At 42.3% G+C, this 22,337-nt stretch overlaps 1 protein-coding gene across 1 annotated transcript; it reads left to right on the top strand.

Annotated features, from left to right (window-relative positions):
- Positions 1 to 9,386: 9,386 nt before the first annotated feature.
- On the top strand, positions 9,387 to 21,683 carry NUDT7 (nudix hydrolase 7). Its single transcript, XM_063111704.1, has 4 exons — positions 9,387 to 9,476; positions 11,651 to 11,804; positions 16,805 to 16,963; positions 19,891 to 21,683. The coding sequence occupies exons 1-4, from the start codon at positions 9,442 to 9,444 to the stop codon at positions 20,257 to 20,259; spliced, it is 717 nt and encodes a 238-aa protein (XP_062967774.1). The 5' UTR covers positions 9,387 to 9,441; the 3' UTR covers positions 20,260 to 21,683.
- The last annotated feature ends 654 nt before the right edge of the window (positions 21,684 to 22,337 follow it).

The raw sequence follows: 22,337 nt of genomic DNA, 5'->3' as shown, positions 1-22,337 counted from the left end.
CAGATTGGAAAAGATGAAGTCAAACTGTCCCTGTTTGCAGATGACATGATCCTATATATCGAACAGCCTAAAACCTCTACAAAAAAACTGTTGGAATTGATAAATGATTTCAGCACAGTAGCAGGATAGAAAATCAACACACAAAAATCAGTAGCATTTCTTTTCTCCAATAGTGAACATGCAGAAGGAGAAATCAAGAAAGCCGGCCCATTTACAATAGCCACCAAAAAAATAAAATACTTAGGAACTGAGTTAACCAAGGAGGTGAAAAATCTCTATAATGAGAACTACAAACCACTGCTGAGAGAAATTAGAGAGGATACAAGAAGATGGAAAGATATTCCATGCTCTTGGATTGGAAGAATCAACATAGTGAAAATGTCCATACTACCCAAAGTGATATACAAATTCAATGCAATCCCCATCAAAATTCCAAAGACATTTTTCTCAGAAATGGAAAAAACTATTCAGACATTTATATGGAACAATAAAAGACCACGAATAGCCAAAGCAATGCTCAGCAAAAAAAATAAAGCTGGAGGCATAACACTACCTGACTTTAAGCTATACTACAAAGCTATAATAACCAAAACAGTATGGTACTGGCATAAAAACAGACACACTGACCAATGGAATAGAATAGAGAATCCAGAAATCAACCCTCACACTTACTGCCATCTGATCTTTGACAAAGGCACCAAGCCTATTCACTGGGGAAGGGACTGCCTCTTCAGCAAGTGGTGCTGGGATAACTGGATATCGATATGCAGGAGAATGAAACTAGATCCATACCTCTCACCGTATACTAAAATCAACTCAAAATGGATTAAGGATTTAAATATACACCCTGAGACAATAAAACTTCTTAAAGAAAACATAGGGGAAACACTTCAGGAAATAGGACTGGGCACAGACTTCATGAATACGACCCCAAAAGCACGGGCAACCAAAGGAAAAATAAACAAATGGGATTATATCAAACTAAAAAGCTTCTGCACAGCAAAAGAAACAATTAAAAGAGTTAAAAGACAACCAACAGAGTGGGAGAAAATATTTGCAAAATATACATCTGACAAAGGATTAATATCCAGAATATATAAGGAACTCAAACAACTTTACAAGAAGAAAACAAGCAACCCAATTAAAAAATGGGCAAAAGAGCTAAGTAGGCATTTCTCTAAGGAAGATATACAAATGGCCAACAGACATATGAAAAAATGCTCAACATCACTCAGCATCCGGGAAATGCAAATCAAAACCACATTGAGATACCATCTAACCCCAGTTAGGATGGCTAAAATCCAAAAGACTATGAACGATAAATGCTGGCGAGGCTGCGGAGAAAAAGGAACTCTCATACATTGTTGGTGGGACTGCAAAATGGTGCAGCCTCTATGGAAAATGGTATGGAGGTTCCTTAAACAATTGCAAATAGATCTACCATACGACCCAGCCATCCCACTGTTGGGAATATACCCAGAGGAATGGAAATCATCAAGTCGAAGGTATACCTGTTCCCCAATGTTCATCGCAGCACTCTTTACAACAGCCAAGAGTTGGAACCAGCCCAAATGCCCATCATCAGATGAGTGGATACGGAAAATGTGGTACATCTACACAATGGAATACTACTCAGCTATAAAAACGAATGAAATACTGCCATTTGCAACAACATGGATGGACCTCGAGAGAATTATATTAAGTGAAACAAGTCAGGCACAGAAAGAGAAATACCACATGTTCTCACTTATTGGTGGGAGCTAAAAATTAATATATAAATTCACACACACACATACACACATACACACACAAACCGGGGGGGGGGGGGAGAAGATATAACAACCACAATTATTTGAAGTTGATACAACAAACAAACAGAAAGGACATGGTTGGGGGGAGGGGGGGAGGGAGAAGGGAGGGAGGTTTTGGTGATGGGGAGCATTAATCAGCTACAATGTATATCGACAAAATAAAATTTAAAAAAAATAATAATAATAATTTTAAAATAAAATAATAAAAAAATAAATAAATAAATAAAAATAAAAATAAAAATAAAAACTATAAATATCTCATTTTCCATGGGGCTACACAAATTAGCCTAGTTAGCTGCCCAGCATCTATGTGGGGAACAAAATGTTGCTTTCAACCATGAGGAAAGACAACATTAAAGGAATTACATTCTGTTTTTCATCCCTGCCTCCAAAGCACATCTGGTTTCTGAATGACAAAGCAGAAAGGAAATACAGTCCGACAGCCAATGGCCTTTCCCAGAAGGATGACTCACCTGCTCAGTAAATATCCCACTGACACTTATTTATAAGGACAGCACCCTTTGAGAGCCTCTGGTTGTATATACGTATTATGCTATGTATTTTGCTTCTATGTTGATAACATTGATGCAATCTCATTTTGCTTGTGTAACCTTGTAGAAACTTATAAAGACAGATGCCGTGCATATATATACATATATATATGTACACACTCACACACACACACACACACACACACACACCAATGGATACATTAATGGGCTGGTAGCCTGGCCAGCAAATGGAGAGTAGCCCACTTCCCACACTGCCTCTTCCCCAGCACAGAACCCCTCATTTTCTGGAGACAGGAAGGTGCCTCCAACATCTTGCCCATCTTAGAAGTTGCTCCTGTAAATTGAGCCAGCTCTCCTGCTCTCTCTTTCCACACTGGCCTCAACCTATGCTTGCAGTATTATCTTCCTCTACTGGATTTCCACCCTTTCTTCAATCAAAACCAACCCCCCGCCCAAGACTCTCCAAGGGCTTTTATTCTTCTGAGTCTCTCCTTCCTTCAAGAATGAACACTACCTCCACTGTAGTCCATCAAAACCCTTCCTCTCCTTCAAAGCCCAGTTGAAATTTTTTCATTTCTGTATTCAGTTAATACAGAAATTGACTACCTGGGAGCTGGGGCCACAGCAGTGGGAAAAAGAAGCAGTGCTCTCCCTCTCCTGGAGCTTAGGTTTTAGTGGAGGGAAGCAGAAGATTAAGGAAAATTAAACATGTGTTATATCATCTAGTGATGAGTGCTATGAAGAAAAATAAAGCAGGTAAGGGGATTTAAAAAGGCAGTACTTTAGATACTATTTTGGGCAGCAACATTAGGCTTCTCCATGAAATTCTCCTTTATCTCCTGGAGGAAATAATTCATCTTCCCCTATGTCGCTACCCATTGCTCTCATGCAGCACCACCTAAAGCACCTCCAGCAAGACACCAACCAGCTCAGAGCAATGGTAGTGGGTATTGCAGGGACAAAAAGAACTCCGTGGCCAGGTACATGAGAGGAAAGTTAGGCTAAATGAAAGCAGATTTCTTTACAGCTGGACTCTTTGAGAACTTTACCATGTGAATACAGATTATATATCTGCAAGGGGTGGTATCAAGTGCAGCCTTCTCCAAATGTATTCGACCATATGTGTGCTCCCACAGGGCACTTCACAGATCTAAGATCACTTGGAAGACACTTTGGGAAATACTGTGTTTCCTCTTCCAGAATATTAACTTTTTAAGGATAGGTAAACATCTGATCATTATATTCAACATATCACTCATACGCCATGTAGTAGGCATAAAGAAATAGCACAGTTTTTGCTAACAGTTTATTGTTTTGGGTAAATCTAAAGACCAGTTTTAAATTTCAAATCCCTTACTGATGTGGTAGAGGGTAGAATGGAAGTGAGTGCCTGGCGGGGAAGAGGGGGAAAGTGTGTGAACTTAAATTATTTTTGTAAAAGAAAATATATTAATGATGCTTGCTTCCAGATGCCATTCCCCAAAAATACTCTGGAAATACACCTTTAAGATTTTCCCCAAATCACGCATTTAACCTGACCAATATGATGGTGCCCTTTGTGGAGAACTTGCGCTGATATTTCCCAGAGGGTTGGAAGACGGGAGGAAACTCAGAAACTACCATCTTTAGAGTGCTAATGCAGTAACCACTAGCCACATGTGGCTATTTAAACTTACTCATAAGTAAACAGAATTTAAAATTTCTTTCCTCAGTCACACTAGGCACATTTCAAGTGCTCACAATAGTGGCTACTGTATTAGCACAGATATAGAGCATTTCTATCACTGCAGAAAGTTCCATGGGACAGTGCTAAAAATATAGTCCTTCACCATCAGATCCTTGAAATTACACCAGGACAGCTCACTTCCCCATCTGGCTTCCTCTGAAGACTTCAAGCAATGACCAACACCATCCCTCCCCAACAAAACTATCTCGTGGCCATTCTAAGGCAGCCAGCCACAGGACAAGCATGAAGCCAGAGGCTAGCAGCACACTATGACATCCTTCCCAATGGGTTGACCATCTGTCTGTCTGCCCAGGTGATGGTGTTTATTATCACAGTTACACCAGGAGGCTGCATGTTAGAGTGCAATTCCTGTGAGCAGAGCACAGGGATTTGGTCTTTGCTGAGGTGGCCAAGTAAAGCCAAAGAGTTTAATCAGGGTGGAGTTAGGAGTTCCTGGCAGACAGACCCAAAGCCAAGGTGAGGCCACGGAGGGTGAATTCCCTGTGGAGCAAAGTCTGTTTCTTCTACAGACACTGAGCTACCCATGTGCGCTGGAAAACCTTAAGCCAATTTCGCAACTAATCTTCATGCTAATTGAGAGCAGACTGCTCCTCATTGTGAGGCACAGTCACGCCGTGATGTGAATCCTAGGCCAGGCTTTTCGATTACAAACTTCCCGGCACAGTCGTCACTGGTAATTAAACCTACTTGATTGTTCCATTACACAAAAATTACATGACAGTGAAGAAATCGAACGTAACTAATGTTTATCTCATTTCTAAAGGCGCGTGGTAATGAGAGCCAACAGTGGTATAAAATGTATGAATGGTGCTCGCCCAGCAGGGGGGTCAGTTTTTGGCAGGTCTGGCTCATGGAAACTCAGAGATTTAAGGAACCTTAACATATAACTGTTTTATTGTTACACAGTGAAAATTAAACATAGATGAAAAACACCATCCACAAAATCACATTTGTAGCACCTGGAAATAAATTCCCAGCACTTACATTGTGTAACCTAGGGCAATTCTAGAAACGTTTTCCTTATAATCCCTACATAATCTTTAGTTTCCAGTCCAGACCTGCCGCCAGAAGTCAAGGGCTGAGTCTCAGGTCACTGCCTTCTTGGGCCTAACTGATTTCCACTCTTATATTTACTTTTTTCAGATTCAGTTTCTGTTTCCCACTCTTCAAAGTGTAGACTTACATCAGAATAACCCAAGGGTCTGGTTGCAAATAAGGATGCTTGGGCCCCACCTGATTCAGCATCCCTAAGACTGTGGCCTAAGTACTGTTTCGTAGGTCCCAGTAGATTCCTGGTCAAACTGATACCAGCCCCTCAAGGGCAAGGACCAAAGATCAAGTGCCTCTATAACTTCAGCATTGAATGTGATGCCTACCCAAGAATTATCCCTCAACCAGAGAAGGTGCTGAACCAAACTGACAAGCTCTTTTCTTTTTAATGAGTCTCTTTAAAAAAAAAAAAAAAAAGTAAGGGCCACATTATAAAGGAATCTATCCACCCTAGTCCACTTTCTACAGAACAATCCATTCAACATCCCTGGATCAACTCCTGAAATGGACCTGCCTACGCTGCCAACTCCCAAGACCAGAAAGAAAGATTGTTCGATGCTACCAGGAATGGCACCTCCTGGCCTTCGGTGATCATTATCTCTCCTTCTCTTTGGGGCTGCCACATCACCAGGTGTTAGAAGGAGGTAGCCTCACCTTCTCAACATTAAGTGTCTCCCTTTGGAGTACTTAAAACAGTGTCTTCAACCTTTACAACAGAATCACCTGGATGCTTGCTTAGAAATTCATGTTCTTGGGTGAGTTCCCACCCAGAGATAAGGAACCTGCAAGGTGGGATTTGGGGCATTGAATTGTCCAGGTGACATCCCACCCCCATGTAATTTTGATACTGAGGACTCCTGACCCATCTGTAGAGACACTTCTATGTAACCCAGTCCTCAAAGAACTCCCTCAACTTCCTCTCCTTCAATGGGGAAAAGCTGTGTCTCCCAGACTCTCCCAGATTTAGGAAGAGGTTGGGGGGGGGGGTTGATGGGGGATGAGGAGTGAGGGTTGAGTTAGAAGGAGTAAGAAGGGGAAGTATCTGCTTTTTCAAATGCTCAACCCAGCAGGTGGAACCATTATACTCTGGAGACTTAATCTGAAAGCCTTCCAGGAAAGACCTGAGAGACCCTCCTGCACATTGAGGAAGGAATGGAGCAAATTCATATTTCTTGAGCATTATTTTCTCAGGAACTTGTGAAGTGTTCCCTATTATCTGGGTAGGTCTCTGAACAGCCTACCCAGACCCCAGTGCCTACTCCCAGGCAAAATTAATTGCTGCTCTTCACTCCCTGGAGCACTTAAGCCCCTTTTCCTTGATTAGAGCTCTTACCTGGCATTAAAGCTAATGGTCTGTTGTAAGTCTTCCCTGATATTCTTTGCTCCCAAAGGCTGGTTGCTCTTCTCTTTATCTCTGCACCACCCAGGCCTGATCCTGAGGTGCTGTTGACATAAAGTTTCCAGGTGGGTGGTCTACAGATAAGGCCCACCCTGGCCCTTGGGTTGTGCTTTTTTGAGAGACCAGCATATGTAGCTGTTGGCTTTGCAGGCTAGCCTGACCTTTTTATAGTTCTGTTTCTCTTTAACACATTTTCCAGAATCATGTTGCTACCAACAAGTCTGTGTGCAAAAGCTATAGAGACAGTCATTTCTCCTGAAAGACACTGCCAATTAACCTTGAAGCTCTGTTGTTTTGCAGGTGCAGACACACACACATCACCATGTCATTACAATTCACATTGTGATGCTCCCTGTGCTATGGCTTCCAGCCTTACAAAAGCATAAAAGCTAAGTTTTTTTTTATAGCAGAATTTCTGAACATGAAAGAAGATATTGTGCATATAACTGTGGTATAGTCCAAAGCATCTCAGGATGCTGCTTTTTACATTAAGGCCATCCAAGTCACTCCTACACTCTGACATTCTGATGCTGGCAAGGGGGTGGGGGTGGGGGTGGAAGGACAGTTCCAGACGGTTTAAAGAATCTTTTCTGGTTCCTTGAGCCCAGACTTTTGGAAGAGACCCCTGATAGCCTGCCTCTGTTCTATCCCCACTGCCAATCCATTTTCTATCCTGCTGCCACAGAGATCTTCTTAAAACCCAACTAATTATTCTTCTCCCTTTAGGAAGAAGGTCAACCTCCACCTTGCTGTGGCTTCCAAAGCCTCTTCATCTACTTCCAGGACTCCACTCTGCAAAATGACCTTTTTGTTCCAGGCTGAACAACCTGCCCTTCTGAACAAGACTCACCACCCAAGCTGGGCTTCTTCTGTTCCCTCTGCGCAGAATGCCATCTTCCCCACCTTGGCCTTTTGAATTCCCACCTCCCCTTCAAATCACATCCTGAGTGCCAAGTGCAGCTCACTGGATGGGATCAACGTCTAGCTCCACCATCTACCTGCTGTGTGACCATGCGCAAGGCATTCAACCACTCTGAGCCTCGGTTTGCTCATCTTAGAAAATGAGGATTCCATCAAAGGATTTCTGAAAGAAGAGGAAGCAAAATCCCCAGACAATAAAGTTCAGCCTCCGGCCCCGTCCTCTGAAGCACTCTCCTTCCCATCTCACCCAGAGTCAAAAGCACAGTGTGAATTACTACAGCCAAGACATGTCTATCATCACCCCTACGAGACTCAAGGCCTTAGAGATCAAGAGGTCCTCTGATGCCTAGCACGTGGTAGCTATGCAGTGAATGGATGAGGAGTTAGTTTATCTCCTTACCATTCATAATCCAATCAACATAATTCATAGGTCAGTTGCTTCTGAGTGGTGGTGTTGAAATAAATAGGCTCAGAGGTCAGAACAATCTAGCCCTGAACCCCAGCTGTGTAACCTTAAGCAAGATATTTTCTATTTCCTGAAAAGAGAGGAAAGTAATATCTCTATGGAAAAACCCTATTTTATCGGGTTGCTTAAAGGATTAAGTATTCTAATGTGGGTGAAGTGCTGTCATCATTATTATTAGGATGTCACTGAGCTTTTGGTTTGGGTCCTCCCCAGACTCCACAAGGACTGCCCAGGTACACCTTTGAGAGCTGGTTTAGTGGTTTTAAAGGTCTTGGGAAGTGTGGCCAAACTGTCCCACTGACCAAGGGCCAAAATATGACTTTCACACTTTTGTTTTTGTGGATCCCTTCTTCCATAAAATAATAAAAAATGAACTCTATTTTATGACTGCCTTGGTTTAAAGATGAAAGTAATCCAATCTAGATTCATTATTATGCATTGCTTATAATTACATTCATTTTCTTCTTCTGATTTTAAGTGAAATCAAAATTCAAACATTTTCGTGGGCCCCTAAAATTATCGTGGGCTCTAAACACTGTGCCTCCTGGGTCTAATGGAGAGATCCACCCTGCACTGACCTCTCAGTTCCAGCTCGCATTAGGGTCCCTCGCACTCTCTCTTCTCCAGCCCCTTCTGGGGTCTTTGCAAAAATTTTCCTTCTTCCTGGAACTCTCTCCCCTGTCCCTTTCCCTTATTTACCCCCACTCATCCCTTACAGCAGAGGCTTACAGAGCATCAGAATCCCCCTACAGCACAGATGGCTGGGCCTCACCCCGGCTTCTGATTCAGCAGGTCTAACGTGGGGCCCCAGAATCTACATTTTTAACAAGACTCAGGTGATGCTGATGCCACTGGTCCACTGAGAACCACTGCATTCGAGATCAGCTCCACTTCTAGTCTCTCTGAGAAGCCTTCTCTGTCTCCTAATTCAGCCACGTTTCTCCCTCGTAGGCTCTCCAAGGACTGAAGGCCTCTGCTTTACCTGTGTGATGATTTGATTTATGCCTCCCTCTCCCAGCTGACTGTAAGCTCCACGCGTCTTTTCGCTGGCTGTGGGTTCTGCACCAGGAACACGTAGGTGCTCAGTAAGCCTGTGCCGACGGCTGTTTGAAAAGTTGAACCACCTAGACCTCCCAACAATATAAGATGCTAATGTCAGAATCCTCTCACCTCACCAGCACTGCATTTTCGCTTTCTAAAAACTCTTTTACAATTAGTTTCAGAATTCACAGACCGCTAGCTTTAGAGAAAGAGCAAGGAGCTGGGCAGAAGCTGCTCTGCGCGACCCGGAAGACCCGGCCCTAAGCCCCCCCTCTAACCCCGCCTCCGGCCATAGGCCCCGCCCCAATTCTCTTCCCCTTGCGCTAGCCCCGCCCCGATTCCCGTCTCCCGCCCTAGGCCCCGCGTCTAGCCCCACCTCTAACCGTAGGCCCTTCCCCTCACCCCGCCCCGGAATCTGCGCTGCTCTGCGCATGCCTGTTTGGCCGAGCCCCTCGGACAAGTCTCTGTCTGGAAAGAAAACTTTCCCCTGAACAATGACGAAACCTTGCGCTCCCCAGAAGCCAGTCAGGTAAAGCCTTCCCGGTCCCTGGCACCCGGAGCCCGGCCTGGCGCGGCCTTGATCGCGGTGGAAACCGCTGTGGCTTTTCGGCCGGGACTGAGTTTGCGCCCCTCCACCTGGCAGGCCGCAGAGTCCTCCGGCCTTTGCACCGGAGCCGGCTCCGGCCAGCAGGGTTCACGCACGCGCGGGTTTGTTCCCCCGGCCCGAGGTCAAAGCGCTTACCCTTTTCGCCGCAGGTTTCGCTCTTCTGCAAACCGTGTGTCCACAGTTGGACCTCAGGACCCGCTGATGGTGGCACGGCCCTGCACCGGGCAGCCCTGGGTTCAAGTCCCTTCCAGTCTTGACCTTGGGTCTCTCAGTTATGTAACCTCTCTGAGCCTGGACGTGATCCTGTTCTCACCTGCCGGGCTGTTGTGAGGATAAAATGAGAAGAGCATGGAACTGGGGTTGGGATCTTCATGGTGATTATTACAAAGACCAGCCTCTAAAGTGAACAGACACGTTTTTACAGCCTTTTACTTCTGCTGGTTATTCTGGACAGTTCTGGGGGCTTCTTAAAAGCTACCCGGGGTAGAATCCACTCAACCTCTGGGCAGGCCAGTTTCCTTTTTTGGACACGGATCTTTGTACATCTGATGCACTCTGGAATCCCTGGTGCCAGTACTTAGAGATTCTTTTCAAGACATGTGGTCGTTTTTGAAATTCACTGTGGCCACCCACATTTAGTGAGCACCCCGCTACTTAGAAAGAGGCAAAAAATAACAAACACCTCTTACAAGCAACTGCTTATCCAATGATGGGGACAGTTATGACAGTAGTTATCATTCATTGAGCACCAACTGAGTGCCAGCCACAGTATCTGAACTACATCATTTAATCTTCGAAAATATCCTCAAGCATGTCATAGATGAGGAAAGCAAAGTTTAGGGAGACCATTCCTATATTTTTGAAACCAGTTCTGGCTGACTTACAGATATGATTTTGTCCACTATGAAAAATTAAAACCAAACTGTTCTAGGGCTACTATAACAAGGTACCACAAACTAGGTGGCTTAAAACAACAGAAATGTATTCTATCCCAGATTTGGAGGTTAAAAGTCCAAAATCAACGTGTTGTCAGGGCCAAACTCCCTCTGAAGGATCTAAGAAACAATCCTTCCTTGCCTCTTCCAGCTTCTGGTGGCTTCTGGCATTCCTTGGCTTGTAGCAGCATCACTCCAGTCTCGACCTTCATCTTCACATGGCCTTCTTTCCTGTGTGTGTCTCTCTGTGTCCTCTCCTCTTCTTATAAGGACACTAGTCATTAGATTTAGGGACCACCCTAAAACCAGGGTGATTTCATCTTGAGATCCTTAACCTATCACATCTGCATGGATCCTACTTCTGCATAAAGTCATTCTGAGGTTCTAAGTGAACAAGAATTCAGAGGAGGACACTATTCAACCCACAACACAAACCAGCAACAAAATACACCTGTCAAAGGACTAAAATCCACGTGAAAAAGGTACCATTTGTGGTTATAAATCCAAGTACCTGCATATTGTCAGATAACGGTTCTCAGACTCAGTTCCCCTGGTCTGCAGCATCATCAACAACATCCCTTGGGAGTTTGCTGTAAATGCTAATTTTCAGGCCCCACGCCAGAGTTACTGAGTCTCAATCTAGGAGTGAGTCCAGCAGTTTGTATTGTAACCAGCCCTCTGGGTGATTCTGTTGCCTCTGAAGTTTCGGAACCAATGTTATAAGGCAATTGAAAACAAAAGAGTTTGATAACACTACAGAAGGGCCAGCAGGTTAAGAGAAAGTGGTCTCACCTTACAATGACTTTTTCAGCAAACCTGTCCTGTCTAAACATAATTATGGATTTCCAAGTTCAGCTATTGCATTATTGAATTATTGAAAAAACATTTTACCATACTTTCATTTTAAATTTAATTTAGATTTCAAAGTGAACTCGTGTACTAAACTGTACTTAGTAGTGTTTTTTCTTTTTTTTTTTTTTTTGCCTCCTTTAATCTTGCCAACAACCATGCAATTTAGGTGCTATTATTTCTGCCATGTTATTGAAAAGTACACTGAGACTCAGAAATGTAAACCCCCAGATACTCAAAAAACCAGAAACATAGACAGGATAGGAGCTTTTTACTCTGGATATTAAAATGTTTGGTTTGTTTCCATTTTAGGAACAGTTTGATAGATGATGCTAAGGCCTGCTTGAGAAAGCATGATGTTGGGACCAAATATTCTCACTTGTCGTATAACAAATGTTCCATCCTTTTGCCATTGTTGGTTAAAGAGGGAAAACTCCATCTGTTGTTCACCCTCCGGTCAGAGAAGGTAAGTGGACACAAAGGCACCTACCATGAAATCTCAGAACATTTGAAAATCCCATGAAATTTTGTTACTTGCACACAATTTGAGGCCATGATTCTCAAATGGACTTTTAAAATTGTGGTATTCAAGGGATACAGGAAGCCATAGGACAACGTGGTATTTCTTGAAGAGGTTTTGGAAAGAAAAACAAGGAATTTGGCTAGCAAGTAATTTAAAATATTTTTAGACCAGAGTTACTTAACCTTGGTGCTAGTGGCATTTGGGGCTGGATAATTCTTCATTGTAGAGGGTTGTCCTGTGCATTGTGGGATGTTTAGCATCATTCTGGGCCTCTACCCCCTAGATACCAATAGCGCACACACACACACTTCCCTTTGTGACAACCACAAATGTCTCTAGACATTGCCTGCTGTCCTGGCAGGGACTGGGAGATGACAAAATTGTCCCCACCAAGAACCACTGTTTTAAACTCATTCCATCCCAGGTACAGTGTGAAAATACCAGAGCACAGAAGGTAACAGGCTAGGCCCTGAAGCTGGCGGCCCACATCGAATGCAGGCTCTCTCTCCTTCTGTGTGACTTTGTCCTATTTACTTACCTTCTCTGTGCTTCAACCTCTTCACCTGTAAAATGAGGAGAAAATATCAGTTACTGCGTCACAGGGCTGCTATGAGGATTTCACAGGGTCATAAATGTTAGGCACCTGAAACAACACTGGCACTTGGCAAGAGTTCAGTAAGTTTCACCTGTCACCCTTAGTGTCAAGTGGCAGACAAGGCTGAAGTTTTAGGATAAATGATTTCACTTTAATGAAATACTGGGCTGGGAATGGAGTTCCTGGCTTACCCCTCCACCCCTGAGTGCCGTCTCCCCTCTCCCTTGCTGCTGGTGATATTTCCAAGGAAAAGTTGAGGAAACAGTACTTTCAAGGTTATCCAGGTACAAAAAGAAAATAGGTCATAATAACATGGCTTTTTCCCCCCTACTTTTAAACCTCTATTTTTTAATTTATAACAAAAGAATGAATATATCTTTTAAAAATCAAATTGCTCAAAAGGATTATAATTATTAAGGTGACCATATGGTTTATTATACAAACTGAGACACTTTTGTCTGGCACAAATATTAAACCAAACAGGATGTGAGACATGAGGCAAACTGGAATTGTCATGGGTAAACCAATATATATGATTGCTTTTAAAATGAAAAATTACAAAAGCAGGTGGGGTTCCTGACCCACCTAAACACCCAACTTCACTCCACACCATCAATTACTGTTACCTCTTTTAGCTGTATTTCTTGAAAGTTATCTCCATTTTTCTATATAGTTATATGACTAGTTCTTGATTAATCAAGTGCAGACATTGACTATTGACTTTCTATTATGACAGAATAGAACTGAGCACTCTAATACCTCTGATCTCCCTCCCCATCCTCCTGATATCATTACATCACCATTTTAGATAATAACATGGCTTTTTAAGTAGAATAATGAAAAGTATCTTGTTAGCCAAAATAAAAAAGCTGAGGAATCAGCTGAAGTTCAATGAACTTGGAAGTAGACTTGTGTGGATCCTTTTCAGTCTGAGCCAGGCAACAATGACATAAACACATGAGATGATGAAAATCCAGGTTCTGATGAGTCTGTTCCCAGTTCTGCCAATAAACACAGTAGAGGCAGAGGCACTACGTATATTTTTTGAAGTATCAGATGAACAGTAATGTAGAAAATCTATTTAAGACCAAAACCTCAAGCAGGTGGGTCTCTGGTCACTTGTTTCACTCAGAGCTGCTTTGTCTGTTGATCATTAAGATCACATTTTTTTTTTTTAAGAAAGCATTTGAATCTAATTAAATCTAACTGTAAACATGATCTGGCTTGGGGTCGAGAAATTCCCTCGGGGGCATACTGGAGCTCTACCCCTTCCTGTTGTCACACAGGCAGGAGGCTCACCAGGAGACTTCCTCCCAGGGACAGGCCCTCCCACCACAGGTCATCAGTTTACCCCACTCAAGTGAGTGCGGTCCTGCCAACTAGAAGGGACCTGGAGCAAATTCTTAATCTCCCCAGGCCTCAGTTTTCTCATCCCTAAAATGGGACTGAAAACAGTACCTATTGTGTAGGGTTGTTCTAAGAGTACAAGATGTCTATAAAGTACAAAACTTTGTTTGTTTTGCACTATGTCTGTGTTTGGCATAGCCATAAAAGCTCCATGACATTGGCTATTATATGTTTTTCTTTTTTCCTTGTCTGGGTCCACCTTGGTTAAGGGGCTCCTCCCAGAGCCCTAGATCCCTGGTGCCCAGCAAAGCATCAGCAAAACCCTGTCTCCCCTCGCACACCTTGTCATAGACCTCCACACCTTCAAGACCAACCACTCGATGGCTTTCAGGAATCAGCTACTACATTACGGTTGGTTGTCCTCTTGCCACCACCCCCTTCTCTCCCCTCTCTCCTCTCTCCTCCTCCTTCTCTCCGTTCTGCTTCCTGCTCTCTGGAGCTTGAAGTAGGCAAGAGAAAATTCAAGAACAAAAACAGACAGTCTTAGGAAATTAGGCTGCAACATTATTTGGCTTCTGAGTAGAATTTCGTAAGGTTTTATTTAATAAGTATTCGATACTATTTACAAAAAAAAGGATTGAAATCTTCTGTACTTAGGGCCCATTTTGATACTGACTGTTGCTTTGCCTCCCGCGGATTTGTCACCCTTTTCCCCTGGGTGATGGAGGCGCCAAAGATTACTCAAAGCCCAACTCTTCTGAGCAGTGAGAAGCCCCAAAGAGGTTAATCTCCCGGAACCCTCAAGAGAGAGGCATTCCTTCCATTTGAGAAATTAACCCTGAATTGGGGTTCTCTTCCTGCATTATTCTCCAGACCAGGAAGTTACAGGAAGAAAACATAAACATCTGGACCATAATAGTCATCTAGTTTGTCCTTACATAGATGTATTGGTCCAGGTGCTAAAAACACCAATGTGACCTCTTGATTTCATTTCTAAGTGTAAAGAACTGATGTTACAAGTTCTTATTATTAAATATGTAACAAGGGCCAAGCACTGTTCCACGTGCTTCAGTCATAGCTCATGTAACCATCTTCACAGCTCTGGGAGATGCACACTGAAGTCCGCAATGTCATCACACACATTGCACACAGCTGAGAAGAGGCAAACTCTGGACTCTGGCTGGCCCTGAGGTCTCTTTGACAGTTCAGTACGGAGAGGATAGTGGGTACTAGGCAGGAGTGGGAGTAAAACAAATTGGGGTCAGTTTGCTGAGAAGTTTAGTCCTGCAGAAAAGAGAAGAATAGAGGGTTTGTACCTCTCCACCTCTGCTCAAGATAGGAGAGAAATCATTTTAGAGACAGAGATAAGAAAGGGGGTAGTATTTAGAATGCTGCGAATGGAGACACACATTATCCTACAGTCAGGAAGGAATGGAATCAAGGGTATAGGTGCCTCCCACAGGGCAACACAGGGAAAAGAGAGACCCCTATTCCTTTACAAAGATGAACAGAGATGCTGACACAGGTCAATGCTAATGGTTCCAATGACCATATTTTCTGTGTTTTAGTAAATTCTTAATAAATATATGGTTTGCTGATTAAGAACATGGCTCTAGAATTAAATGCTGGTTTACATTCCAGCTCATCCTGTGAACTTGGTCAGGTTATTTAACATCTTTGAGTCTTAGATTCCTTGTACTATGGAGTGAATGTCCCGCAAAACTCACTGAAGCTTGACTCCCATTATAACAGTGTTAAAAGGTTGGGAAATCCCATTCTGGTAATTGAAAGGTGGGGCTTTTAAAAGGTGATTAGATTGTGAGAATTGTACCTTGTGAATGGATTAATCTATTGATAGTTTAATGGGTGACATGGGTGTGGTTATGATGGCTTAAAAAGGAGAGCAAGTGAGGAGGTCAGCTCTCTCTCTTGCTCAGCCATTTCATGATGTGATACCTTGGGTCACTGAGGAGCCACGACCAAGAATGCCCTTACCAGATATGACCCCTGGACTGTGGACTTCCCCAGCCTCCAAACTGTAAGAAATAAATTCTATTTCTTTAGAAATTATCCAGTTTCAGTATTCTGTCATAAGCAACAGAAACAGACTAATACAGCTTGTCTGGAAGTGGAAATAATAATAGTATAATAGTCTCTTATATATCCATCAACAAATAGATGGATAAACAAATTCTGATATATGCACACAGTGGAATACTAGTCAGCCATAAAAAGGAACGCAGTGCTGTTACATGATAAAGTGTGGAAGAACCTTGAAAACATTATGCTAAGTGAGAGAAGCCAGACACAAAAGGTTACGTATCATATGATTCCCTTTACATGAAATATCCAGACTGTGTATCCATGGAGACAGAAAATAGGGGCAGGGGGATAAGGGGAATGGGGATCAGGTGCTTAGTGGGTATGGTGTTTCCTTTTGGGGTGATGAAAATATTCTGGAATGACATAGCAGAAGTGGTTGCACAACACTGAATGTATTAAATGTCACTGAATGATTTACTTTAAAATGGTTAATTTTATGTTATGTGAATTTCACCTCATTTAAAAAAAAACACTTTAAAAACAAATAGTAGCTAATAGGACTGTTCTGAGGACTCAGTGAGAAAAACTGTTGTGAAACTCCGTGCTCAGACATGGTAGGCACTCCATCAAGGACTCAACGAAATCATGTGTTGATACTGCTGCTCTTTATATTATCCTGTCTTTCAGCTTTTCTCCCCAATCAATGCCAATCTGTCTGTGTGTGTATGGTATCTTTTGGGGGCAAATAGAGAAAAATTAGGAATGAGGGAAATTCTCAAAGTTCATTTTTTTAATAGTGTTCAAGGAAAAACATTTTTGTGTTCTTGTTCAACACTTATCACTACCAAGGTAGAAAGGGTTTCTGGCACAAAATAGGAGTTGGGTAAATATTTGTTGAATCAGCAAGTGGTTCTAAAATTGGAATCCCACATTGTAACTCTGTTCTTTCAATAACCAGCTAAGAAGGTCACCTGGAGAAGTTTGCTTCCCCGGAGGAAAGAGTGAGCCAGCAGACGAGGATGACATAGCCACGGCTCTCCGGGAAGCCCAGGAGGAGGTGGGGCTGCATCCTCATCAAGTGGAGGTCGTCTGCCGCCTGGTGCCATATCTGATTGATGTAAGGGTTTTCTTAGACTCTCATGAGCTCCCAGTGTATCTGGTGTTCTCAGGATTCCACATTTGTCCAAACATGACCCCAAAGAGTACTGGACATAAAGTCAGGAGACTAGGTTCCTGCATGGACTTTGCCCCTCGTGAGCTGAGTGGCCCTGGGCAAGCCCCTTGTTCTCTCTGGGCCCCTCTTCCCCCATCTAGAAATAGAAGGGTCAAACTCCGTCAGCCCAGTTCACACTGGGTGCTGTGGAACCCTGAAGATGCTTCAAAATTGTTTCATTAACATGCAATTCATATTTACTTTTCTCCAGTATTCATATCTTTTGAGAGTTTGGTTGAAAAAATAACACACACTCCAGTGTGCTCCATACCAGATTTTAGTCCCTTGGAAGCCATCAATGTATTACTTTTGCCCTAAACGTACTCATTTTTGTACGTACCTTAGAATAAACTTTCTCTGTATCACATTAATTGAGCAGTACCCTGAGATCGCTAGGCAAGCTGTTTAAAAACTATAACTATTTATAACTGCATTTCTGTGTGAATCAGGATTTCCTTGATAGTATGCACCAAAACAACATATTTTTAAAAAACGGAATGAATTCTGGAGCTGATATAGCCAGATCTTATTCCTATGAGTTAACAACCCGATTATTGTACTAATTGACTTTAGAAGAAGTAAATATTGTACATTCAGACTTGGATAACAGCATTATTTTATTAGTGTAAACATCTTAATAAAATCTTTAATTTTAATTTTATAACAGTTGTAGGTTTATGGAAAAGTTAAAGCAAAGATAGCACAGAGAGTTCTCACATGCCCCACAACCAGTTTCCCCTATGGTTGACATCTTACGTCACTGTGTGCATTTGTCATGACTAGTAAGCCAATGTTAGTACATTATTATTAACTAAACTCCGGACTGTATTCACCTTTTACTAGTTTTTCTCCTAGTCCTCCTTTCTGCCCTAGATCTCATCCAACATACCATATTGTAGTTGGTTGTCATGTCTCCTTAGTCCTCTGGTCTGTAACAGTTTCTCAGACTTTCCTTATTCTGATGACCCTGATGGTATTGAGGTGTTCTGGTGAGATATTTCTTAGAATGTTCATCCATTTGGATTTGTCTGATATTTTTCTCATGGTTAAACTGGGGTCATGGTTTGGGAGAAGAATACCACAGAGGTGAAATAGCCTCATCACTTAATAACAGAGGTAGGTGTAAACTTTTTTATGTTTTATAAATTGGGTTTTCTGGTAAATTTTTATTTCAAAAGAATGGTCCACTGATGCCTAATAATTAGAAAGCCAGTGGATTAGATCATCCTTTATGTTCCATTTGGCTCGAAATCTTGGAGGTCCAGTGTTGTGAAGATCAGTGCTGAGACATCTGTCTTAATTGGGTCCATTTAAAAATAGAAAGGTCACCACTCAAGGGAAATTTAGTTTGGAAGAAGCTAGCAGCCACTCAGTAGATGCTTGCTAAGTATGTGTGTGTGTCTGTGCGGGAGAGAGAGAAAAAAAGAAAGAAAGAAACATGGGATTAAACAAGAAATGTATCAATTGCTTCCTTTTCAATTCTGTTTTCTAATGGATACTCTTCTGTTGACTTCTGCAAATCCTCCAGCACATTTTGGAAATTTATTTTAGAACCTATTGACAAATTGAGTCATAATAATGAGAAGTTCACAAAGTGGGAGTAACCCCATTTCCAAGGTCCCAGAGGCCAATGAATTCTGCATGTGAGTGGACAGAATCCAGCAGTGTTCACAGGAGTACGTTGAGTCTTGAGGAGATTTCTGGGAGCCAGACACTTCTGGAGCAGGAGATTTCTAAGATGACATTATCAAGAAATTAGAATGAACAGAGGCTTTAAAGAAAAGTATACTGTGTTCAGAAGTACTAAGGAGGGTTGTTTTGTTTTTTGGCCGTTGCTAATTTTTTAAATGTATTAAGAAATACCATGTATTGAACACTTACAAGCATAATCTAATATAGTGATTCTTAACCTAGAGTGATTTTGCCACCCAGGGGACATAGGTAGATGGAGATGTTTTGGGGTGTCACAGCTGGGTGGTGCCAGTGGCTCTTTCCCCACCCCCTGAATTAACTCTTGCAGGCAGGCTGTGACCCTCAACCCCACCCCAGTTACCCCTTTGTCATACATTTAGGTACTTGTCTTTGCCAAAGTCTCTGAAATGGAACCAGGGGACATTTCTCCTTTCTTTTGGTATGTGGCCCAGACATTTCCATTCATTCTTTCTCCTTCACTTTGCCACCTCTGAAGCCTCAACTCCTTCAACAGTTCAGTATATTTCAGTCGCGTGTCCTAACTTCCTGGGATTGTTTCTAATAGTACCCAGCTCCTTCCAGAGGCCCTGAAGCCTACCTCATCCCACCCTTTTTTTTTTTTAAGGATGTCTATCCCATTTTTTTAAGGGCTGCAGAGTATCCCATTATATGGATATAATCATAATTTATCTAATCTAAATATCCATCGGTTGAAGAGTGATAATTTCAGGGTTTGAGGCTGTTGCAAATAATGCGTTAGCCTTGTACTTGTGTCTTTTCTCACTGATATCAATTTATCATGCAGATATACACATGCACATGCAATTCCTAGGTCAAAGGGACCACATTATTACAATATCGCCAAATGCCATTTCAGAAGATTGTGCTAGTTTATGTTCATAAAAGGTAATGTTTTCAGAGTCATCTCACAGATGCTGCCGCAGGTAGGTGAGGTACTACCTCCGTTCCATAGGGGACATAAATCTGCTTCCAGAGCTAGTTCTTCCTCCTTTCCTACCTGCCTTCTGTAACTGGTGGCTTTAGCGTATTTTCTTATCTTACATAGAAGTGGCATGCTTTAGCATTTGAAACAATGTCACTTCACTTCTTAATTTGTATATTTTGTTTTCCTCTTTTAGAGAGATACATTAATAACCCCAGTTGTGGGTTTTATAGACCACAATTTCCAGGCCCAGCCGAATCCCGACGAAGTTAAGGCCGTGTTCCTGGTGCCTCTGGACTATTTCCTGAGCCCTCGTGTCTACCACCAGCACCACGTCACGCGTCATGGCCACCATTTTGTCAGCCATCACTTTGTGTACACAAACCCTGAGGATGATGTGACTTACCACATCAGGGCTATAACTGCACGTTTTGCTGTGTTGGTTGCCTTAATTATTTTGAGGAAGAAACCCACCTTTGAGGTTGAATTTAATCTCAATGATTTAATATCATCCTCTGAAGAGTCTTTCCTGAAGCTTTATAAAAATGCTACAAGCAAGTTATGATTTATGAGACCAACTTACAAATAACTATCCAGGAGGTTTTTGTGTGTGCTTACCCACAGAACGATGATAATGCCAGCTGGTGGAATTTGACAGATGTGAATATTTTCTCTGTAATAAGAAGATAAAAATCTTCCCTTTTTTCCAGTTGCCTTCTATTATCTGAAAGAGCAAAACAGTTTCAAAAGTAGAAAAATGTGTTTCTAGTATTAAAAAATGTCACCCACGATTTGTTAACAGCATTTTTCTTATGCATATAAGAGAGTATCTGGCACATAGTAGGTACTTAACAAATACTTGTTGAATATATGGCCATGTGGCATTTCCCTTATTAGGAAGAAGCAATATCTTTTTCTCTCTGTTGTTACATGTGACAGAAACTTGTGGCCAGCCATCAAAACCTATCTTCCCTTTCTTCCATGGCAGTAGAATTTAATTTGGGTTCATAGTTCCCCAGATAGAAATAGCATTATTAAGGACCCTGTGTCATGAAATTTGACTCTGGGGCTTAGTTTAGGCCAGTGGGACATAGTTCAAAGTTGACCTTGCAGATCATCTTCCATTTAAGAGATATGCCAGTTTCCCTGGAGTTGCTCTGGTTCCCCTTTCTTTAAGCTGCAACATGGACTTGTTTGCAACCCAGCCCGGACCATATAAATAAGGATGATCTCTGGGGAATGGCAGAACCGAAAGATGGTAAGAGCGTGGATCTCTGAATGACTGGAGCAAAGCAATCCACCAACCTGGGCCCTTTACTTGGGACTGTTACATGAGAGAATAGTAAAATTCTGTCATCCTTCTGCCACTGTAATTTGGGGTCACTTTTTTACAGCAAATCTATAGTTCTAAATAATATACCCTAATGCTTGAAAATGGCTAGATGGATATTCACTGAAACTTGAGGTGTAGCAAACAGAATTCGGGATGATCTAACACTTCACATGTGAGTTTTGTGGCACCCTTGGGCATGGTGGAGTTTGGAGGTCATCTTTCAGAGCAGCTGAAATTGAGGAATGTGAGAGGCCCATATGCCTTCCAACTGAGAGAGAGAGTGACATATGTCTCAAGATGATGAGGGCAGAAAAACACTGATTTGAAGCACAAGCCCCAAATTGAAGGTTAAAAAGACAAATATTCTGAATTGCACACCTGGAGGCCTACCACTTCTTATGTGGACATCTCCAGGTATTGTTATTTAGAGTTAGCAGAGACTTCTTTGTTGAAGTATGATATTAACCATCCTGAAAAAAGTCAGGGAGGCCAGTGACTAAAGCAACATAACCACAGTTCTGTAATGGCAATTTCACATCTTACTGGGTGCTGTTATTAGACTTTTGGGAAGACAAGCCATTTTTAATAAGTTTGTTATAGTTGAAAATGTGATGGCCTCCCTGAACCCATCAATCAGCTGTGCAACTGTCCGCTGCTGTCAAGTTTTTATTTCCTGAGAGCTGGCAGAGGCAAATACCCCATCCACTGCTTTATATCCGTAAATGTTTAAACGGTGCAAATCTGGCTCTAACCATGAAAGCAGGTGTTGTGTAAGCATCCCCGTTAATATTCTGTAACTAGCCCTGCATGAATAGGCCTAAACTGTTTCTGAACAATTATACAGGCATTTGCAAATGTGTATTTACAGTCAGACAGTGGCATAATTGCTGGGTAGATGGTTGACCTCTCTGGCACTGCAGAAAGCTGCCCTTTCCAACTGTTTATGTAAACTCCAGAGTTTCTGGGAGGAGTTGACCCCGCTGACGTCTACAATCTGAGTGGTGCTCGTGGCCACCCAATTTAGGGAGCTGGATACTTAGCGATGGAGGCATTGCCCACTCTTCTTAGTAATGTATTTTATGTCATCTATGTTCAGGGTTCTAGTTAAACATCAAATCTAGCTCAGATAAGTTATTGGAAAGGTAAAGATCTCGGGGAACTTACAAAATTCCTGGACAAATGAGCCTCGAGAAGGATAGCCGTGGGAAGGAAGCATGCGGCTAACTACCCCAAAACCAGGAGGATGGAACCTGCCATTGTGATAATGAACATCTGTTTGAACTGATTGATGCAGACAGAAAAACAACAGA

The sequence above is a fragment of the Cynocephalus volans genome, chromosome 10 (genome assembly GCF_027409185.1).
Source record: "Cynocephalus volans isolate mCynVol1 chromosome 10, mCynVol1.pri, whole genome shotgun sequence".
Lineage (NCBI taxonomy): Eukaryota > Metazoa > Chordata > Mammalia > Dermoptera > Cynocephalidae > Cynocephalus > Cynocephalus volans.
The sequence above is the reverse complement of the archived record's forward strand: the minus strand, read 5'-3'. Positions and strand labels throughout refer to the sequence as shown.